This window comes from Schistocerca piceifrons, chromosome X, assembly GCF_021461385.2.
Source record: "Schistocerca piceifrons isolate TAMUIC-IGC-003096 chromosome X, iqSchPice1.1, whole genome shotgun sequence".
In the NCBI taxonomy this organism is placed as follows: domain Eukaryota; kingdom Metazoa; phylum Arthropoda; class Insecta; order Orthoptera; family Acrididae; genus Schistocerca; species Schistocerca piceifrons.
The window spans coordinates 150851563-150874108 of NC_060149.1; the positions used below are offsets into that span (position 1 = coordinate 150851563).

Below are 22546 nucleotides of genomic sequence, written 5' to 3' on the forward strand. Positions count from 1 at the left end.
CTGATGATCTCAGAAGTTAAGTCCCATAGTGCTTAGAGCCATTTGAACCATTTTGTCAGGGCTGCCGACTGTGAACAGTGTTTGCACGTTGTCGTCCAACATAGGTGGTGTCATACTTTAACGTGACTTGATCGATTATATGAAAAACAATTGCTGTAACACGAATTAAATCTATACGGGGGTACACTTTTGCTCTGATGACATAGAGACATTCGTTATTTCACCAAGTATTTAGCTACAATTTGCTGATGCTCCTAAGGGTGTGGGCAGGGATCTTCATCGATTACGATGAATGGCTTTTGCAACACGATCCACTCATTCTCGGACACTGACGTATTGTTAACGTACAGAAAACTGGCCGAACGGCGCCCACGTAGTTGGATTACCGTTAGATGCTGCTGCGTTTGGCAGATGAATCCAGATCGAAACCTGGTCGAGTCATCGACCACTTTCCACCGAGCTGTGCGTGCGAGCGCTGTAGAGTGAGTTTTACTCCATGTTAATTAGATACGTATTAGGTGATAAGAAGCAGACTGATCCCTTGGGTATGAGGATGTTAAACGCTATTGCACACTGCGTACCTTAAACCGCCCCCACCCAATCCAAGGGTGGAAATGATGGAGAGCTGCTTGATGAGTTCCGACTTTGGCTCATGATCTATAAAGTTATTTCTGTTGGGGCAGACAGAGCGAACATTTGGTAATTATCAGGCACTTGCCCCTTTGCAGCGACTGCTCGTGAACTGGAGGAGAGGGGTACACACGAAGGAATCTTACATACTACAAAAAAGCTACTCATCCTTAAATTTTTATCTGTAAGTCATCTTTCCCGTGAACATTGTAACCACTTTGCTTGGAATCAACGGAAATTTTATATTAGGTGTCCTAGAAACGTAACATATGGTTCTAATGTGTGCTATAATATTACCTCCGTCATTTGAATTGGTTTTGAAAGAATTCTCGTATGGACTACCCCATGATATATATTTATTACAAAACAGCTATGACGTTGATGTTTGATTTTGTAGGATCCATAAATTTCCAACGAGCTACTAGAAAATTTAGGGAATTGAAAGTCGCACATGTTAAGACTGCGTTATTTTATTTAAGTTTGTACCATTCTTGAGATATAGTTGGTTTAGACAAGATCCCATTTCTCAGTGACACAAAAAGTTCCACCGCCAAATCGCAAGGTATGTGCTGAAGAACATCCAGAGCACGGACAGCATGGTAACCCTAGAGTCACCACACCCGTTCCCAGCTCAGATTGCCTGACTTCCCCATGAGTCACGCCATATGTAGCTTGTTGAGGTCTACAGACATGGTAAACACTACTCACTTTCGTTATTGCTACATACTCGCAAAATGTAAAGTGTATTCGTAAGTATGTTGTATTGGCAAGAATTGCTGTGTTTTGATTCACGATATCTGCTAATGGATCACACCTATACAGGAGGTTGTGATAAACAACGCACTAAGAAAACCATATCAAACAATAACAGAAAAAAGCAAACTTTCAACCGTTTCGTAATGAAATGACACTGCACTTTGGCGTATTCAACTGCTAGTACAGACACGTGTATTCTTCTTCTAGTGTTGAATAATGAAACAAAGGATTCCTGGCAAACGTAACGTGGAAAGAAGCTTCTGGACGGCGAAGGAAGGAATCTTAGAGGTTGAAGTCCAGTGGGCAGTGAGATTTTTAAAGATAGATTAAAACTTGGGCTCGACAATTAAGGTGAGGAAAAGGGCCACAATCTTTATCAGAGGTATCGTCCTGGCTTCTGATGTTTTAAAGATAGTACGGAAAATGTGAAGCCGGGTCGTTGGTCGGTGATTAGGAGAAGAGTTTCAGGCGGAAGTAAAGCTGTGAGGACAGGTCTCGAGTCGTGCTTGGGCAGCTCAGTTGGCAGAGCACTTGCCTCCCAACGGCAAAGGTCCAGAGTTCGAGTTTCGGTCCTGCACACAGTTTTAATCTGCCAGGAAGTTTCATCTTGCAGAGTGTTACTGTTCGTTTGCGGACTTACGTTTAGTGAGACTTTTCTTTTTCTAGTATCTCATAATTTCAATTGTATGCGTGTACGCCATTAATTATGATACGCCCTGCATTCCATCGCCTGTGGTCGTACATACGGGACAGCAGTATTCTTCTTCCGATATTTAGGCTGATGATCGTACTGCCAGCTTCAAGATGAGTCTGTGACCAGTTGACAAAATACGCGATTCGTGCATTTACTGCACATTGTCGTGTCACGTAGTTTCAGTTCAGTTTCTTACATGCCCTGAAGAGGACTGTACGGTTATCTACCGATACATCTCAAGAAGAAATATTGCTGTGCCAGATGCATGCGAGAAGAATGATGTAATATGTCAAAATTATCTCATTAATTGGGATAACAGTGATTTCTACCTTACATGCAAGTACTTACTTTCAACTTTTGTCTACGTATTTTCTTCCAAAACTGAGACAATGTGAACAACATTTGTGTGCCTCTTTGTGTACACTGCAGATACGTTCTTGGTTAATAGTGGGATGACGACATATTCGTTCACTGCGTCACCATAATGCAAGTGATATTGGATACGTAATCATTTTAAATAAAGAACGAAATGAAAATCTATGACAGTCGGATAACGCCACTGTGGAGGTTGAGGAAATGTCATATACACTCCTGGAAATTGAAATAAGAACACCGTGAATTCATTGTCCCAGGAAGGGGAAACTTTATTGACACATTCCTGGGGTCAGATACATCACATGATCACACTGACAGAACCACAGGCACATAGACACAGGCAACAGAGCATGCACAATGTCGGCACTAGTACAGTGTATATCCACCTTTCGCAGCAATGCAGGCTGCTATTCTCCCATGGAGACGATCGTAGAGATGCTGGATGTAGTCCTGTGGAATGGCTTGCCATGCCATTTCCACCTGGCGCCTCAGTTGGACCAGCGTTCGTGCTGGACGTGCAGACCGCGTGAGACGACGCTTCATCCAGTCCCAAACATGCTCAATGGGGGACAGATCCGGAGATCTTGCTGGCCAGGGTAGTTGACTTACACCTTCTAGAGCACGTTGGGTGGCACGGGATACATGCGGACGTGCATTGTCCTGTTGGAACAGAAAGTTCCCTTGCCGGTCTAGGAATGGTAGGAATGGTAGAACGATGGGTTCGATGACGGTTTGGATGTACCGTGCACTATTCAGTGTCCCCTCGACGATCACCAGTGGTGTATGGCCAGTGTAGGAGATCGCTCCCCACACCATGATGCCGGGTGTTGACCCTGTGTGCCTCGGTCATATGCAGTCCTGATTGTGGCGCTCACCTGCACGGCGCCAAACACGCATACAACCATCATTGGCACCAAGGCAGAAGCGACTCTCATCGCTGAAGACGACACGTCTCCATTCGTCCCTCCATTCACGCCTGTCGCGACACCACTGGAGGCGGGCTGCACGATGTTGGGGCGTGAGCGGAAGACGACCTAACGGTGTGAGGGACCGTAGCCCAGCTTCATGGAGACGGTTGCGAATGGTCCTCGCCGATACCCCAGGAGCAACAGTGTCCCTAATTTGCTGGGAAGTGGCGCTGCGGTCCCCTACGGCACTGCGTAGGATCCTACGGTCTTGGCGTGCATCCGTGCGTCGCTGCGGTCCGGTCCCAGGTCGACGGGCACGTGCACCTTCCGCCGACCACTGGCGACAACATCGATGTACTGTGGAGACCTCACGCCCCACGTGTTGAGCAATTCGGCAGTACGTCCACCCGGCCTCCCGCATGCCCACTATACGCCCTCGCTCAAAGTCCGTCAACTGAACATACGGTTCATGTCCACGCTGTCGCGGCATGCTACCAGTGTTAAAGACTGCGATGGAGCTCCGTATGCCACGGCAAACTGGCTGACACTGACGGCGGCGGTGCACAAATGATGCGCAGTTAGCGCCATTCGACGGCCAACACCGCGGTTCCTGGTGTGTCCGCTGTGCCGTGGGTGTGATCATTGCTTGTACAGCCCTCTCGCAGTGTCCGGAGCAAGTATGGTGGGTCTGACACACCGGTGTCAATGTGTTCTTTTTTCCATTTCCAGGAGTGTAGTTTAAAGGCGTGTATAGCTGTGTTGCCGTATGCAGCTGGGTCATGTCATTGAATGAGAGACACCTGAGACAATGACTGCAGCACGCCACATTTAACGTTTGCGTCGATGACGTTACCTTTGAGCACACGTTTTATGTGACAATGGATGGTGATGATGCCATCTTGGGGCATAAAAACCAGACGATGTTGATTTCAGACATATCAAAGCAGATATTAGTGTCTATAAAAAGATAGTATAAAACGAATTTTGCTTAAAAATTAACACATATACATAAAATGTAAAATAGTTATCACATCATGCAAAGCTACATTCACTTTCACAATTACGAAAAACATGGAATGAAATGAGTAACTATTTATATAGCTAGCCTTTATGCGAAAGCTCACATTTAAGTAATAAAATACAATTAACTAGAAAGCTCTAAATTAATAAAGCAGGAAACCTTGCCCCGATAATCACTCATAAAAATTGAGAAACGGGTAATTCTGAATAACTAATATGTAATTGCGACTTATTCGATTTTTTTTACGCCAGTTGCCATTGTTTCCCTGAAAATACCTATACACCTGAAAAAACCTTTAATATGCAATCACCAAAACGTGCAAAGCAAAACACAGAATAATGCAAAAGTAGTGTAATGTGGTTGCCGTCATGTAGAAACAGCTCAGCTGGAATCATTGTGCCACACTTTCATCGCATTCAGTAAAGCCATATTTAAAGATGCATATCGACCAATTCTTCATCAGTGAACGGCATCCGCACTACCGTGTATCGTTAGTAACGTGCAACTGACAAAAAAACAAATCCGAGACAGTATAGGGCAATACTGAAAGGCAGCCTGAGGACGAAAAGTAGAGTGGGTGATTTGTTGTCAACAGCAAGTGAAGTGAGTGAATAAAACAAGATTAATAGACTTTTTGGAATAGTGATCAAAATTTTTTTTAATTTTTCTTCTTAAAATTCAGTCTTGATCGCACCACGTATGTTACAAGAACATAGGTGACCGGTTTCGGTTATATCATATGACTATCATCAGACCCATGGCATCCTTCGAAGATGGATGACATCACAGCAGATGAGAAGAGTGCTCCACCTACCATCTTCGAAGCATGCCATGGGTCTGATGATGGTCATGTGATATGACCGAAACCGGTCACCTATGTTCTTGTAACATACGTGGTGTGATCAAGACTGAATTTTAAAAAGAAAAATTTTAAAATAAGATTGTTTCCAAACGAGACACATAGCACATACTATCGAAATTTAGACCGTTGCTCAGATATTTTCAGCGTATTAGCTACACAAACATGGGGGTAAGAAATCAAGTGAAATGAAATTACTCTCTAACGGTCCACTAGGAACCTCAGTACTTTACATTAAAATACTTCGAAAACATCCCTGATTAATTACCGAAATTTTGTTGGTAGGGTACAAGTTTATCCTATAAGATATTGGTCATGGACTGTAGCTTCACGGTTAGCTAGTTACCAGTTTTGATATATTATCGGTTTTATTTTGAATGGTTATTAGTTGGGGATTCAAGGTTAGTTTTTCATCTAATGTTAGTCCAAGGTATTTTAGAGTTTTATTTCAGTGAATTAGACGGTTGTGGATTGTTGAGTAAATGCGTAAATATAATGACGGCTTTCATTATTGTGGTAGAGGGAGTCGGTTGAAGTTTCGTAAGGAGAGGTTACGGATTGTGTGTAGGTATAGAGTTGAAGTAATGTGTCGGTATAGGTGTGGTAGTGTACCAGGGCTAGGGCTAGAGAGAAAACTTTAGAATTAAGGGAGTCGAGTTTGTTGACAGTGTATGATGAACACGGGTGTGCAATTTAGTGAGAAGTGGGAATTGGATGAGACGGTAAACATTCTAACGGGGGGAAGGTAGCCACTCAGTAGCTTTACTTTTGGTAGTTAATAGCTATTTTTTTAAGATGTATTCTGGTAGATCATAGATCAAACAGTTTGAACTGGAGGAGGTGCATACTCGTTTTGTCTTCCTAAGACGCTACCTGATACTCTCTATACTTTTGTTTAACAGTGTGTATTAAAACGAGAACTTGTGTTTGTTTGTTTGGGTACTCACCCTGCGCGGCGCCGCGCCCTCTCCCGTGCCAGCTTGGCGCGCCGACGCAGGCAGCAGATGACGAGCAGCGCCAGCAGCGGAAAGCCCAGGATGCACGACACGATCGGGATCACCACCGTCTCCGGTGACACTGCAAAACAAACACGCTGCACCTTCCCACACTCCCAGTTTCGTTCTTGCTTATTACTTTGTCTTTATGTATAAGCGATATACTAATTAATATAATAATATTAATTAAATATTTGGGCGTAACACTGAAGAGCGATTGAAGTGGGTCAAGCATGTAATGGCAGTTGTGGGCAAGGCGGAGAGTCGTAGTCGGTTCACTGGTAGAATTTTGGGAAGATGTGGTTCATCTGTAAAGGTGACCCCTTATAAAACACTAATACGACCTATTCTTGAGTACTGCTCAAGCGTTTGGGATCCCTATCAGGTCGGATTGAGGGAGGACATAGAAGCAATTCAGAGGCGGGCTGCTAGATTTGTTACTGGTAGGTTTGATCATCACGCGAGTGTTACGGAAATGCTTCAGGAACTCGGGTGGGAGTCTCAGGAGGAAAGGAGGCGTTCTTTTCGTGAATCGCTACTAAGGAAATTTAGAGAACCAGCATTTGAGGCTGGCTGCAGTACAATTTTACTGCCGCCAACTTACATTTCGCGGAAAGACCACAAAGATAAGATAAGAGAGATTAGGGCTCGTACAGAGGCATATAGGCAGTCATTTTTCCCTCGTTCTGTTTGGGAGTGGAACAGGGAGAGAAGGTGCTAGTTGTGGTATGAGGTACCCTCCGCCACGCACCGTACGGTGGATTGCGGAGTATGTATGTAGATGTAGATGCAGATGTAATCACCGAAATAACCAGCAGTCTCCTAAAATTCAACTCAATAACTCCATCCCTTACTTAACTGCAATACCTAAAAGTCAAGCTCGTCAGGACCCAGCGAATACTCTTTCAGTCTCCCATATTTCCACCTCTGCATCCATAATAATGCCATAGGCTATGTTAATACACTATATTTGGGACTAACTGCTCACTTCAAACTAACCTGGTTATGTGATGTAATAGACCATTCAACAATAGTCCACATAGACTAAAACCACTTACAGGACGCAAATTGGCATTACAGCCTTGAAACTTCCTTATCTGACCTATTCTCACGTACAGCAACGTAGCTTGGCTCTCCACATCCCCAAGATTTTACCACTCCTTAAACGTTCTTAGGCGATGCATTCCACCGCACCTTCTGTATCTTGCTTCTTTCTGCTGCACACAATCTTCATACTATTCAAATTCCTTCCCGTCCTCAAATACATTGAACATTTCACTGAATTGTGTATCTCCTGTATATTAGGAAACTAAAATCTCATAGCTTCCTTATCCTAACCATCCTACTGATCCTTACCCTCCGCCACGCACCATAAAGTAGCCTGCAGAGTAGAGACGTTCATAGAGGTGTAAAACACTTTTCAGCCCTGGACCACTACAGCGTCAGTGCTAACATAACTTCTATCCGAAGGAAACCTTAAAAGATTCCCTTTGCCTCAAAATAGTACCCATCCCACCAACTACAGTCGTAGATCATAAGCTCCTTTCATTAATGATCAAAAATAGAACCCCCGTCCCCATTTCAGTCATCTGTGTCCAGTCTCCACCTCTTCCTCTTATACTTCCCAGTGCTTAACAAGAATCCCCGCTCTTCAGACATAGTGCTCCATCAATACTACACCTCATTCCACTGTTATCTTTAAATATCCTTACCACATTTATCGCAAGGTAATTAGTCAGACACAGCTGGTACTCGTCAGAAGCATTATTTGCTCCTGGATTACATCCTTTTGCCGCACTCCACAAAATTTTCAGATCTTTAGAGAAAGCAGTACTTCATTCATACGCACAACATTGATAAAACATATTGTAAAAGGAGGTGAATGAGGAGCGCCGTCCCATTGGTGGCCATGTAACTAACTACTCTTTTGTGCTACTGTATATAATGCACGTGACATACAGAAAAAATTTTAAAGTTGCATTCATTAGTATTTTTAGATGATTCATAAAATTGTATTAAGAAATCTGAAACTAGTTGGCGTATTTTAAGTTACAGATAGTGTGCATCTGTGGCGAGAGGATACATTGTGCAAAAATAGTGTAAACGCTCGCCAATAAGGTTTTTTCAAATATTATTACCATTTAAAATATCTTGGAATGTAATAAGATATATAGATGATCATGTTAAATGAGTAATATGACTAGATAGCTGAAGATACACACTGTCGTAATTGTACAAGTGGATCCATAGTGTGTCCCTTCTAATTTTTATTGCATATGTATAAACATTAACGTCGAAAGATACACAGTACCATAACTGCAGTGTGTGAGATTTTATTTATTTTTTGTATTTATTATCATTATCATTAAAAGAAAACATAAGTTCACTTATGAAGAACATACCATGTTGCTGATTTATTTTTCGAGCAGTAGAGGACATCTACGAGCGCTGCGCAAGATTTCTCCGCGGTTCATGCCTCGGGTTCTCTTGGTGATACAAAGGTAGGTTTAACTGTTTTTGATAGCCTTTGGGCTAGGGACCGTTTCTAGACTCAACAGAAGGATCGTCTAAATGTGATTATCCTACAGCCTAGCGTTAATGTTTGAAAACTACACACTTCTTCCAGCTTATGCAAATGGATAAAATCAGTTGGTCCTTTTTGCATTAGGTATCGTCTATGGTGCTCCTTAACGGATTTATGGATGCACAATTTAGTTTATGGGTGGTTCTTGAGAATACCCGAAAAAAGCATTTTTAACCATTTTTCGCTTTCTGCAGCGGATATCTAAACAACAAACCGTAGTAAATTTCTCAGATGTTAACAGTATAATTTCTAGATATTTATCTAGCCGTTCATTCTTTCCGTTTTCAAAAATCTTTATCCGTTATCGAGAAAACCCCCAAAACTTAGTTTTTGGGTACCAAAGCCGAGCAGTGCGTTTCAAGACTGTTGTACACAGTAAAATTCTGTGATTTTTGTGATGTATTGCTACGATCCAGATCTGGAGCAACATCGAAAATTTTCTTGATACCTTTATCCGTTTCCGACACACACAGGTTCAAAGTTAACATACTTGTTCACTTGTAATACGCACGTAACATCCGGAGTGAGGTGAAACCGTAGTTTATAAAGTGGAGTAGGCGAATAAATATGATGCAAAGTGTCTCCATTATTATCCAAAGGATTCTGGGAACCCTATATTGTAGTACTGAAGGACATGCAAAACTTTTGTGAACATAAAATCCTGACTGCAGTGTAAAATTTGTTTCAATGACACATAAGTAGACAATCAAACTTTTACTGACCCATAATGTTCTTTTCACGTGAGTGACGTGCCCTGCAGGGAAAAGAAGGGAACCAGAGGAAAAATATCCCTATTGGACAAAAAAAAGGCGAATATGCTCTTATTTAAAAGAATGTGACTCAAAAGTGGGGTGCCAGCTGCCTCATTCTACCTTCCTCGCACCTTATAAATTTTCCCAAAAATTTGGATGCGAACAATTCGCACTGTTTCATGCTGAGAGACAAGGAGACAGTGGCACTGTGAAAGAGATGGAAAAGTAATAAATACAGGAAGATAGTAAACAATGATCGTGGTATGGAAAGAGCGAAGGAGAGAATAACAGTGTGAGAGAAAGAGAAGGACACAGCGGCAGTAGAACATAGTTGATAGTGACGGAACAATGACAGGAACATACTGAAGAAGACAGTTCCGGTGAGAGACGAATAAAGCGAAGGAGAAAGTGGAAGAGGGTGAGAGCACGTGATAATGAGATACAGAGTCTATGGCAATGACAACGAGGAAGAGAGAGATAGTAACAGTGAGAAGAAACAGCAGCAGTGGCATCGAATGAATGAGATAGTTGCAGTAAGAGAGAGTAAGAGGGAGACAGTGACAGGGGACAGAACGAAGGACATTGTGGCTGTGAGACAGGAGACAGTGGCAGAGAGATTCAGAGTGATAATGACAGTGAGCTGGGTTGATGAGTGAGAATGGGCAAGAGAATGAACGGATATGAGCGGCTTAACAGCGATGGACCAGTAGGTGTGAGCGAGATACAGTTGGGGGAGCTTGTGGGAGTGAAAGGTGAAGTACATATTAAAAAATGCACGAATATGTTCGCATACAAAAATTTTTGAGAAAATTTTTAAAGGGACTGATCAATGTAGAATGAGGCACCTGGTACCCAACTTTTCAGCCCGCGTCTTTTAAACAGGAGCATATTCCTCTTCTTTGTACTTCGATAGTAGTATTTTTCCACTAGTAATGAAACGTGTTTATAAAATGCCACCAAAAATATTAAAATATCTATCCTGTGCAAAGGCAATGTGATCGTTAGTAGCTTTCTCTGGTAACTTCGCATACAGGATGGGTCACTTAAAACTTGCACTGCAAATATTGCGAAAATGGGAAGTGCTATTGATGAGCGGTTTTCACAGAATGGATTGGTAGTCAAGGGCTCGTATTGTTAGCCGATAGCCCGCATCTCGTGGTCGTGCGGTAGCGTTCTCGCTTCCCACGCACGGGTTCCCGGGTTCGATTCCCGGCGAGGTCAGGGATTTTCTCTGCCTCGTGATGGCTGGGTGTTGTGTGCTGTCCTTAGGTTAGTTAGGTTTACGTAGTTCTAAGTTCTAGGGGACTGATGACCATCGATGTTAAGTCCCATAGTGCTCAGAGCCATTTGAACCATTTTGTTAGCCGATAAACAGATTGTAATAATACTTGGAAGGTACACTTTTTGTGCAAACATGCACTTTTTCAAATGGAATCATGCCTATCGACATTAACAAAGTAAAAGTAATTTAAATTAGAATGTAAGTAGTGTTTGTTGCAGTAGTCTAGAGCGAGTCGTTTACGAGATATAGTATTTTGAAAAGTTTCTACACGAACACTTGTTTGTGCCACGCAACCTGCGTAGTTGCTAAGTAGGATGTTGTTATGCTTGTGTGTTCTTTGAGTGTATTCCAACTTACTAGTCAATTAGTGTGAGACAATCCAAGCAGTACGTCGTGAGTGGACGACAAGATTTACCAATACAGAAAGAGCTGTCACGTTCATTGTGTATGGAGAGTGTAGGAAGAATGCACTTCATTCTTGTACTGTGAATGTGGCAAGATATCCCAAACGAATGCAACCATCTCGTCAATTAGTTATCAAACTCTTCACCCAGTTAGTTGTAGGTGGTAGTGTAACACCTAGACAACGTAACAGAAGGAAATACACGTAAGTGACGACAAAAGAGGGGGAAATTAATGTTCTTGCTGCTGTTACAGTTGATATGCACATTAGCTTCTTCGCAACCGCATGAGAAAGTGGCATGAGTCAGGAAAATGTGCTGGGCATTCTCCATCGACATAGCTTCCATCCCTGTTACGTCTCTCCTTAACACGAACTGTATGGAAACAGTTGTGAGAATCATGTTAAGTTGTGTACGTCGGCATTATGACCGGATACGCCAGATGTATGATGTATCTTGTTTAGTGATGAAGTCACATTTACCAATCATGGCCAGGTGAACCTTTGAAACATGCAGTACTGGTCTTTTGACAATCTCTGTTGGCTTAGTCAGGTGGAATGTCACCGTCCATGGAATGTAAACGTGTGATGTGGGATGGTGAACCATCAGCTCATATGCCCGTTTTCCATAGACAGACGACTGAACGCGCACAGCCTCCTAATAGGCCATTTTCTATGACGCAAGAGGACGTTGCTCTGTTGACTAGGATGACCCTGTGGTACCAATAATATGGCTGTCAGCCCACAGTGCACGAAGTGCTACGGTATCTTTTCACGAATTTTATCCAAATTGTTGTAATGGACGTAGATGACCTGTACTTTGGCCGGCCCGTTTCCTGGATTTGACTCCTATAAACTCTTTTCTGTGGGGAAAACTGTAAGACGCTGTCTACAAGGACGTACAAGCTATGCCCGATGATACGCAACTACGTACTGTATTACTGCAGCCTTCTCGGACATCTCCGCTGGAATGCTAGCACATGCGCAGCAGTCGTTCCATGCCGGACTCGAAGCGGTGGTCATGTTGAACACAACCTGTGACGGTCAGTTCTCTCGTTACTGGTCAGAAACCAAATAAGTAATGTATGCACTTGTGTTGCTCTTTAGTGTGTGCTACCACAGGTATTGTCCAAGAGTAGGTGTGGGAACTTTTCAAAATACGATGTCTCGTACACGACTCGCACCTAGAATCCTGCAAGAAACACTGCTGAAATTCTTATTTGCCCTATTTTTAGTTTGTTAATGTCAATAGGTATTGGTCCATTTAAAAAAGTGTATGTTTGCACATAAAATACATTTTCTAACGCTTTCTAAGTGTCTGTTGATTGGCTAACAATACGAGCCCCAGACTACCATTCCATTATGCGAAAACCGCACATGAATCGCATTTCCCATTCCCGCAATATTTACGGTGCAAGTTTTAGCTGATTCACCCTGTATATCTAATTATTTAACTTTTCCTGTGTCAATTAGGCGTATGATTACTAAATTTTCATTTATGTTAACGACAGTTTGATTTTACTTCAAAAGATTAGGTAAGATGTGCCTTGCACGAACGTCGAAGACCTAATAGTTTGACCGTCCTCTGTATTCTTTCTTGCAGTCTCTACACGTGATTGTACTCCAGTTGTTGAGAATTTATCTGTCTTGGGCGTAACATTATGCCGTAATTTTAAATTTACATCGTTAGTTGTGTTAAATGGCACGCGTGTATTACCTTCCCGTATCATGTGCTCAATTTATCCGACGCAGGTCTGTTAAGTCCCATAGTGCTCAGAGCCATTATCCGACGCAGGTCCAATAAGTGTCGTTGCAACAATTTTCTCTTTCATTTCGTTAACTGTATTTTGTTGTTCCATATTTTAGTATGCATTGCTATTACGGTTTTGTGGTCGCAACTACTGGAAATTGGCGGTCTCAATTATTGGAAAGTGCTACCTGCTGACGAATATTAACGTGTTCCTTGTTTTCGACATTACCTATAAGAATTCGTAGAACTGTGTGTCGTTGCTTGGAAGTAAGGATGCATGTGTTGGACCTTATAATTAGAATGATCATTCATAACCAAGTTTTTGAATGTTGGTTTCAGATAAATTGAAAACGAAAGTCTTCCGTTAATTTTTGAAATATCTAAGTGATTTATTTCTGAATGCAAGCTATTTACTCTATCACTCTATCACAGAGCTCATTATCACTAGTGAAATGTCGATTTTTACATTCTGTAATGCGCTGTAGCTATCAGTGCCATGCCACAGCTGTTCATCTTATAATCGTTACATTGCTGGCTCTGAGCACTATGGGACTCAACATCTTAGGTCATCAGTCCCCTAGAACTTAGAACTACTTAAACCTAACTAACCTAAGGACATCACACACATCCACGCCCGAGGCAGGATTCGAACCTGCGACCGTAGCAGTCCCGCGGTTCCGGACTGCAGCCCCTAGAACCGCACGGCCACCGCGGCCGGCATTACATTGTTGTTTATTTTATTTTCAAGATTTAATTTCCCTGATAAACTCCATGGCTGAAGATAAGAGAATAACGAACCTCGCATACCCTTCATCAGCAGCCTGTACATCAAAATTTATACTCTGAAAGCCAACTTACGGTGTGAGACGGAATGTACTTTCACTGTTCTTCATTTTGTGTTCCATTCGCGAATGGTAGCGGGAAGAACAATTGTCGGCTAGCCTTCGCATGGGCTCCAAGTTCTTTCATTTGCCTGTAATTATCATTTCACGAGGTAAATGTGGGGAATGAACTAATATCTTGCTTGACTCCTTTGAAAACGTGTTCATAATTGTAACAGTAAATCTTCTGCCCCAGGAGTTGGATGACCAGCCTCAAGTTGCTCTTCCTACGACTCTCTCGATCTTACCTGGCAAGGGTCTCACACCAACGAGCCATACTCAAGAACGAATGGAGACTGTTGTAGGCTACCTCTTTTGTGGATGAATTACATTACATTATGATCCTTCTAGAGATTCTGTCTGCACTCTGCATTACATACATCAGATTTTATGTAGTCGTTCCATTTTAAGTTGGAGTCCAGTCATTCGATGAAAGTTACATCTTACACTTGCATATTGCTAATTTGTGAGAGTTTGCCGTGCTACTCTGTTAGAACAGGCCTGGCCAAAATTTGTGCTCCCAAGATGAGTCTGCTCAGCGCTCTGGCTACCCCCACCACTGTTCTATTCCGAGCAGGTGTGTGGGAGAGACAGTTATATGTCGAGGGCTACAAATGCAGGAAAATTAGGAAGATGTATTTGCAACACAGAACAACTATTATTAAGAGGCAGCATACATTTAATAAGCAGAAGTTTATCGCATGTGCTTACTTTCAACTTTTTATTTTTCTGTTGTTGTTGTTGTGGGAGCTGTCCCCTCCCCTCCCCCAACGCTTACCTCCAGTACTAAACAGGTGAACCCTTGATGCCTCACTCAGAATATGTCCTACCAACCGATCCCTTCTTCTTGTCACGCTGTGCCACAAATTTCTTTTCTCCCCAGTTCTCTTTAGTGCCTCCTCATTAGTTACGTGATCTACCCGTCTAACCTTCAGCATTCTTCTGTAGTGCGTACTTCAAAATCTTCTATTCTCTTCCGGTCTAAACTGTTTATCGTGCATGTTTCACTTACGTACATGGCTACAAATACTTTCAGGAAAGATCTCTTGACACTTAAACTACACTCGATGTTAAGAAATTTCTCTTCTTCAGAAACTCTTTTCTTGCCATTGCCAGTCTACATTTTATATCCTCTCTTCTTCGACCATCGTTTGTTATTTTTCTGCCCAAATATGAAAACCCATCCACTACTTCGAGTGTCTTATTTCCTAATCTGATTCCCTCAGTATCACCTGATTTAATTCGACTACATTCCATTATCCTCGTTTTGCTTTTGTTGCTTTTCACCTTATATCCTCCTTTCAAGACATTATCAATTCTGTTCGACTGCTCTTCGATGTCTTTTGCTGCCTCCAACAGAATTACAATGTCATCGCAAATCTCAAAGTTTTTATTTCTCTCCCTGGACTTTAATTCCTACTCTAGATTTTTCTTTTATTTCCTTTACTTATTTTTCTACCAATACAACACCATTTATTACTTGATTAAAAAAGTACATTAGACACGGCTAATATGGTGAGTAGAACTACAAAAAGTTTTACATACAGACGGTTAACATTAGGTTGTATTGTCCATGATTTATACACATTTCGATTTTAGGATATGGAATACATTTGAAACTGTGATTCGAGATACAGTAAAACCTATGGAGCTAAACAGACTGAAATCTATTAAAGCTGACCGTCGGTGGAACTTTGTCACTTTCGTAATAGTGAAAAAGAGTTCCGCACAAGTGTGTTGAACCAAACATCGATATACGTTTAGTAGTTTGTTTGTGCAGTCGAGCATATTGCTCTTGGAGTAATATTTTATAAAAGTCTTGAAATTTCCTTGATTGACCAAACAGGTGGTTGACCTGTGAACTCAACCTGGAAGCAATGAGGTACGTTAGCACCGAAGAGCGAGAATTTTCTGCCAAATAAATCGAAATCTGTCTTCAGTAGTGCCGTGTCTTGGAATCTCTTTAATATCTCATGACGAAATGTTTCAATTACCGAAAATTTGACAGTCATGTCTGGTGTACAAATGACTGCCTTGAGTCACGCAAAATGTTCCATGTCATGAACTTGAAGCTGATTTTTACATACGAGAGCGCGAATCTAGGCCACTGTCATGTAGCACATGATTCTCCCCTTGTATTAACACATTTAATGACATCGAATAATTGGTGATGTCGACCATACAATATTTTTTCACCCCTCTACTTGACCGTAAATCAGTTTTTCCCCGAATGGACGCCTTCAGTTCAGTCAGCATTCACTGTCGTTTGCCATAATGCACGTGCAGCATACTGCCTTTGTGGCTGGTGTTGTAATGACGTTCCAATAAATATTTTTTCAGCTCACAACAGTGTGATGGCATATTAAGCACAAATAAAAATGGTTCAAATGGCTCTAAGCACTCTGGGACTTAAAATCTGAGGTCATCAGTCTCCTAGACTTAGGACCACTTAAACCTAACTAACCTAAGAACATCACACACATCCATGCCCGAGGCTGGATTCGAACCTGCGACCGTAGCAGCAGCGTGGTTCCAGACTGAAGTGCCTAGATCCGCTCGGTCACAGCGGCCGGCTTTTAAGCACAGTGCATGACTTTTAAACGATAGTAAAAGTAAGGCAGTTCCCATTCGGCATTTTCTCCACTTATTCCTTTTTGAACAAGTGCGTAAACACTACAGTTTTCCTAATGCAGAACGTAAATCTAATTTAATACGAGTAGTATTGTCAGCAAATTGCTCGGTCTCTGACAGAGCGAGTACTTTGCTGTAGCTGCGTCCGGCTGCAGCTTAACTCCTCCTCTTCCTCCGCACCCACAAGACGCTTGCCACTGCGTTCGGAGCGCTAGACAGGAGTGGGGCGGAATGCTCGTGTTAACGTGTGTTGAAAGATACCAATGGGTGGTTTATGAAGAATTCGATGGTCAGGTGTACCAAGGGCTTTAGTTGAAACTGTTGCATATTATATATATAGCTGCTATACTTGGGGAACCGTCATTTATTCATGACATACACGAAGATTTTCCGCTCTATCTAGAACCCAAAGCTGTTCGAAACAAACCTGTCTTCAGGTTTTTAATGACATACTTATAGAAATCTACAGCAGTGTCTAAAGTTGAGGATGCGGATTATTTATATACACTCCCCAGTGAAATGCAGCAAGCCGGCCGCTGTGGTCGAGCGATTATAGCCGCTTCAGTCCGGATCCACGTGGCTGCTACAATCGTAGGTTCGAATCGTGCCACGTGCATGGATGTGTATGCTGTCCTTAAGTTATTTAGGTTTACGTTGTTCTAAGTCTAGGGAACTGATGACCTCGCATGTTAAGTCCCATAGCGCTCAGGGCCATTTGAAACATTTGAAATGCAGGAAGTGCCTGAGCTTCAGATGATACACTGCCCAGCGCGAGACTGAATACCACCAAATGACGTGATAAGTAAAATACATAAGCGAAGCAGCGACGAACGGAAAACACTAAATTCAGATCTGTTCCACACCTCCTCGCCCACAATGAACACCACCGTATACCCTATTCTTACCGTAAAGTCGATTCCAACAATCGCATTTTTCCACAATGACAAATCCCTGTGTTCTGTAGCGCATGTATCATCACTTCCCATCCACTCTCTGTATCCTCTTCCAGCTCTTACACCCTGACGACGAAATCCGCAGTGACAATTATCCCTCCTACCGTGTTTAACCTACGACTCCCTATTCCTTTCTGATTTCTAGTTTCCCGTTCCTCCTCAACACCCTACGTTCTTTCCGCCTCTTGAATTTGACCTGGCCCCATCTATATTCCTGCCAACCGTACTCCCACGTTATACCCATCCCCACGACCCAAAATACCTGAGCCTAGTAGCTCAATAAACACTTAAACTGCATGAGAGGAGCAATAGTTTCTACTCCACATTAATTTTCATAACTGCAGGTACCTCTTGTAAAGGGATAGTGAGGTGTAATACAGTATAGTGTTTGTTTTAATCTACTCGTAACTTGTATGTTACTTTAAATATAATTAATAATATTCCCGTTTCAGCCTCTATAGTTTCATTAAGTTCCGATAGGTGGCGGCGCTAGACGTCGCATTCAAAATGGCGTCTGCAACGGAGGTGCATTCCTAGCAGCCTGCCGGGGTGGCCGAGCGGTTCTAGGCGCTACAGTCTGGAACCGCGTGACCGCTAGGGTCGCAGGTTCGAATCCTGCCTCGGGCATGAGTGTGTGTGGTGTCATTAGGTTAGTTAGGTTTAAGTAGTTCTAAGTTCTAGGGGACTGATGACCTCAGAAGTTAAGTCCCATAGTGAGCAGAGCCATTTCAACCATTTTGAGCCATTTGCGTTCTTAGCAAAGAGCTGCCACTGAGTTTCCTTTGGCGGAAGACCAGAGCATTGCGGATATTCACAGGCGCTTGCAGAATGTGCACGGAGACCTGGTAGTGAATGATGAGTTGTTGGCCGAGGCGTCCGTTATGATAACAACACGGTCACACAAACCTGTCTGATTTCCTGCGTCCTGGCCGGCCGCGCACAGCTGTGACTCTTGCAGTGTTGCAACGTGCGGACACTCTCATTCGATGTGACCGACGGATCACAATCAGACACCTCGTTACACAACTAGATGTCTTTGCTGGTTGTGCGAACACAGTTGTCTACCGGTTGTGGTCTCAAAAGTGAGTGCCCGCTGGATTCCTCACCGCCTCATAGACGACCATAAAGAGCAACGAAGGATCATCTGTACATATCAGCTTGCACGTTGAGGGGCTGATAACGACAATTTTTTGCGGAACATCGTCACAGGCATGAAACATGGGTTTATCGCTTCGAACCAGGAACAAAACGGCAAACCGTGGAGTGGCGTTACTCCAACTCTCTGAAGACAAAATTAAAAGCCGCACCTTCAGCCGGCAAAGTCACGGGACGGTCTCCTGGAACTCTGCAGGGCTTATTCTATTTATTGTCCTCCCTCGTGATGCAATGATCAATTCTGAAGTGTATTGCGCTACCCTCAGGAAATTCCAGAAATGATTTCAGCGTGTTCGTCGCTACGAAAGTGCAAACTAGCTTCTCCTTAATGAGATTTTCGCTCTGCAGCGGAGTGTGCGCTGATATCAAACTTCCTGGCGGTTTAAAACTGTGTGCCGGACCGAGACTCGAACTCGGGACCTTTGCCTTTCGCGGGCAAGTGCTCTACCAACTGAGCTACCCAAGCACGACTCACGCCCCGTCCTCACAGCTTTACTTCTGCCAGTATCTCGTCTCCTACCTTCCAAACTTTACAGAAGCTCTCCTGTGAACCTTGCAGAACTAGCACTCCTGAAAGAAAGGATATTGTCGCGATCAGCCTCTCAATGTGCAAGCTTGAAAGGTAGGAGACGAGATACTGGCAGAAGTAAAGCTGTGAGGACGGGGCGTGCGTCGTGCTTGGGTAGCTCAGTTGGTAGAGCACTTGCCCGAGAAAGGCAAAGGTCCCGAGTCCGAGTCTTGGTCCGGCACACAGTTTTAATCTGCCAGGAAGTTTCATAGCTTCTCCTTTTCCATGACAACCCAAAGCTTCAAAGAAATGGTTCAAATGGCTCTGAGCACTATGGGACTTAACAGCTGAGGTCATCAGTCCCCTAGAACTTAGAAATACTTAAACCTAACTAACCTTAGGACATCACGCACATCCATGTCCGAGGCAGTATTCAAACCTGCGACCGTAGCGGTGGCACGGTTACACACTGAAGCGCCTAGAACCACTCGACCACACCAGCCGGCCAACCCAAAGCTTCACACAAGACTGCCCACCCGAGAGGAGCTCACAAAGCTTCTTTGGACTGTTCTTCCTCATCCACCGTACTGCCCGGATCTTGCACCTTGCCACTTATATCTGTTCGGCCCAATGAAGAATGTACTCCGCGGGAAGCTGTACGTGAATAATGGGGAGGTTATTGATGCAGCCGGACATTGGCTCCGTTGTTGGCCAGCGGAGTGGAACCATGCGCCGGCCGCGGTGGTCTCGCGGTTCTAGGCGCTCAGTCCGGAGCCGCGCAACTGCTACGGTCGCAGGTTCGAATCCTGCCTCGGCATGGATGTGTGTGATGTCTTTAGTTTAGTTAGGTTTAAGTAGTTCTAAGTTCTAGGGGACTGATGACCACAGATGTTAAGTCCCATAGTGCTCAGAGCCATTTGAACCATTTGGAACCATGCGGGCATATAGGCCCTCCCAGTAAGGTGACATAAGGCAGCCGCATTGAACGGAGATTATGTTTAAAAACAGAGTTTTGTAGCCAAAAGAATTGGGGATTATATAGTGTATTGGAATGCTGAATAAAACCAACCTGCTTTCAGAAAAAAATGTTGCGTTACTTGTTGAACGCCCCTCCTAGTTCCTACCTTAAAATTTTTATTTCATCTTTCAATCCTTTATACCCTTTTGGATAAAGAGCAGAGCATTGTTTCGCCGATAGCCCACCCTCATCTCCTCTGGGACAAGGGAGTGAAATAACAATAAGAGGAAAAAAATAATGGGCACTCATTATAGCGACGACATGGGCAAGAATAGGGAAATCCACTGGCATGTGCAATTTTGACAAAGCGCAGGTTGTGATGGCCTTGCGACTGGAACGAGCATCTCGGATACTCGAGGCGTGTTCGCTGTTTACTTTCTACAGCTGTAGACCACTCCGTCCACAGGCCACAAGTGGCCCATCGCGACCATCCGACCGCCGTGTCATCCTCACTGGAGGATGCGGATAGGAGGGGCGTGGGATCAGCACACCGCTCTCCCGGTCGTTATGACGGTATTCTTGACCGAAGCCGCTACTATTCGGTCGAGTAGCTCCTTAACCGACAGCGCCCGACAGCGCTTCACTTCGGTGATCTCACGGGAACCGGTGTATCCACTGCGGATGCACTGCGGCAAGGCCGTTGCCCACAGCTGTGGACATCTATGGGAATTGGCTGAAGGACGTTGGGACCACTGGTAGGCGACAAGGTGTTGGAAGCCCACGCCTCATCAAGTGGATTCGCAGGCATCCCTGCTCTGTAAAGCAAGACTGATGGCGTTCTGTTGGAGGTCTGGAGACAGTGCAGTGTTGGTGCTGGCACGAGTGTTTCGTAGTACACTGTCCATGGATTCGGGTTACAGGAAATGTGTCACCTGGTTTAATGAATTACGTTTCTTGTTACATTAGGTCGATAGTTGTGTCCGGATATGCCGTCATCCAAGCGAACAGGTGCTCGAAATATGTGATGCACCACGGGCATTGGGGCAGTATTATGCCAAGGATACATTCACATGGGCTACCAAGGAACCTGTGGTGGTAATCGATGGCACCATGACGTATGTGAACTACGTATAGATTATTGCGGATCACCTGCATCCGTTAATGCCTGAAGTCTTCCCCGAGGGCGCTGCCATCCTCCAGCAGGATAAATTCCTGTGCCAAAAGGCAGAATCATGCTGCAGTTGTTTGTGTAGTACAATAGCGAACTCACGTTGACGTTTGAGCCATCAAATTAGCCTGATCTGAACTCGATGGAACTCAGATGGGACGCTATCGGGGGTCAGGGTCGCGCCAGCAAATCAAATCACCCACCCATAATTTATGGAAATTGCGTCAACTTGTTGTAGACATCTGGACCCACATGTATCCGGGAATCTGCCAAGGACTTGTCGAATCCATGCCATGCAGAATTGCTGGTGTACTGTATACCAAAAATGGACCAACACGCGTTTAGAAGATGATTATAATGTTTTTACTCATCAGCGTACATTGATTTAATTATGACGAACAGAAAAACGTAGTTTTGGAGCACGAGAACTGACAGCCAAGCAAAGGTTTAAATAGGAAATTACTTTATTTGAGAAAGTTGCAAATTTAGTAGTCACGAATATTAGACTGTAGTGTTTGAAACATATCGATGTCATCAGTTGCGTATTAGACGTCCCTTAGCTTGATATAATACCAATTTAACAACAAGTTTACTATGACTCATTTTTAAGAATCGCTTTGTAAAACTGCTGCCTAGTGATTATTTGATGCAAAGTTTGCCACCATGTGATTTTTTTTTTCTATGTACGCAGATCTAAAGCGTTAGTGATTTCTTGTGTGTCGCTACATCTCACTTGAAAACTACACATCCACAACATGATTACTTTCTGGAATAGTGTTGCCAATCTGCATCCTAGTTATTATATTCAGTTTCGGGGTTATTCACGTTAGCTGTTAACCTGAAATATTTTTACAACCGTTTAAGATATCGTAATTCTGTTTTCACTCAGATAATTTGTGAGCAAATCTTCATTAAACAACGTGTAACCTGAAATGATAATTAAATTGAAACCCTTAGCTGCCGACAGGTGTTGTTGAAATACATCAATGGAGACATCTGAAAATGTGTGCCCCATTCGGGACTCGAAGCCGGGATCTCCTGCTTACATGTCAGACGCTCTATCCATCTGAGCCACCGGCGGCACAGAGGATAGTGCGACTGCAGGGACTTAACCCTTGCACGCTTCCCGTGAGACCCACATTCCTAGCTGTCCACAACCTACATTCGTAGTGTTCCTAATAGATATTTGCCCATTTGCTAGAGAAGCTGCACGGTCATCAATGGTATCTGTTCTGTCAGGAGCAGATACCATCTTCATATAATTAAAGGCTACCCGGCCATTGACC

The 22546-nt window shown here is 43.5% G+C and overlaps 1 protein-coding gene across 1 annotated transcript in view; it reads right to left on the bottom strand.

The window, feature by feature from the left end:
• Positions 1 to 22546, bottom strand: part of LOC124723205 — a 1036184-nt gene that overhangs the window by 450841 nt on the left and 562797 nt on the right. Inside the window, exon 3 of the mRNA XM_047248396.1 lies at positions 6191 to 6320. Within this exon, the coding sequence (XP_047104352.1) occupies positions 6191 to 6320 (130 nt within the window). The remainder of the gene's footprint in view (positions 1 to 6190; positions 6321 to 22546) is intronic.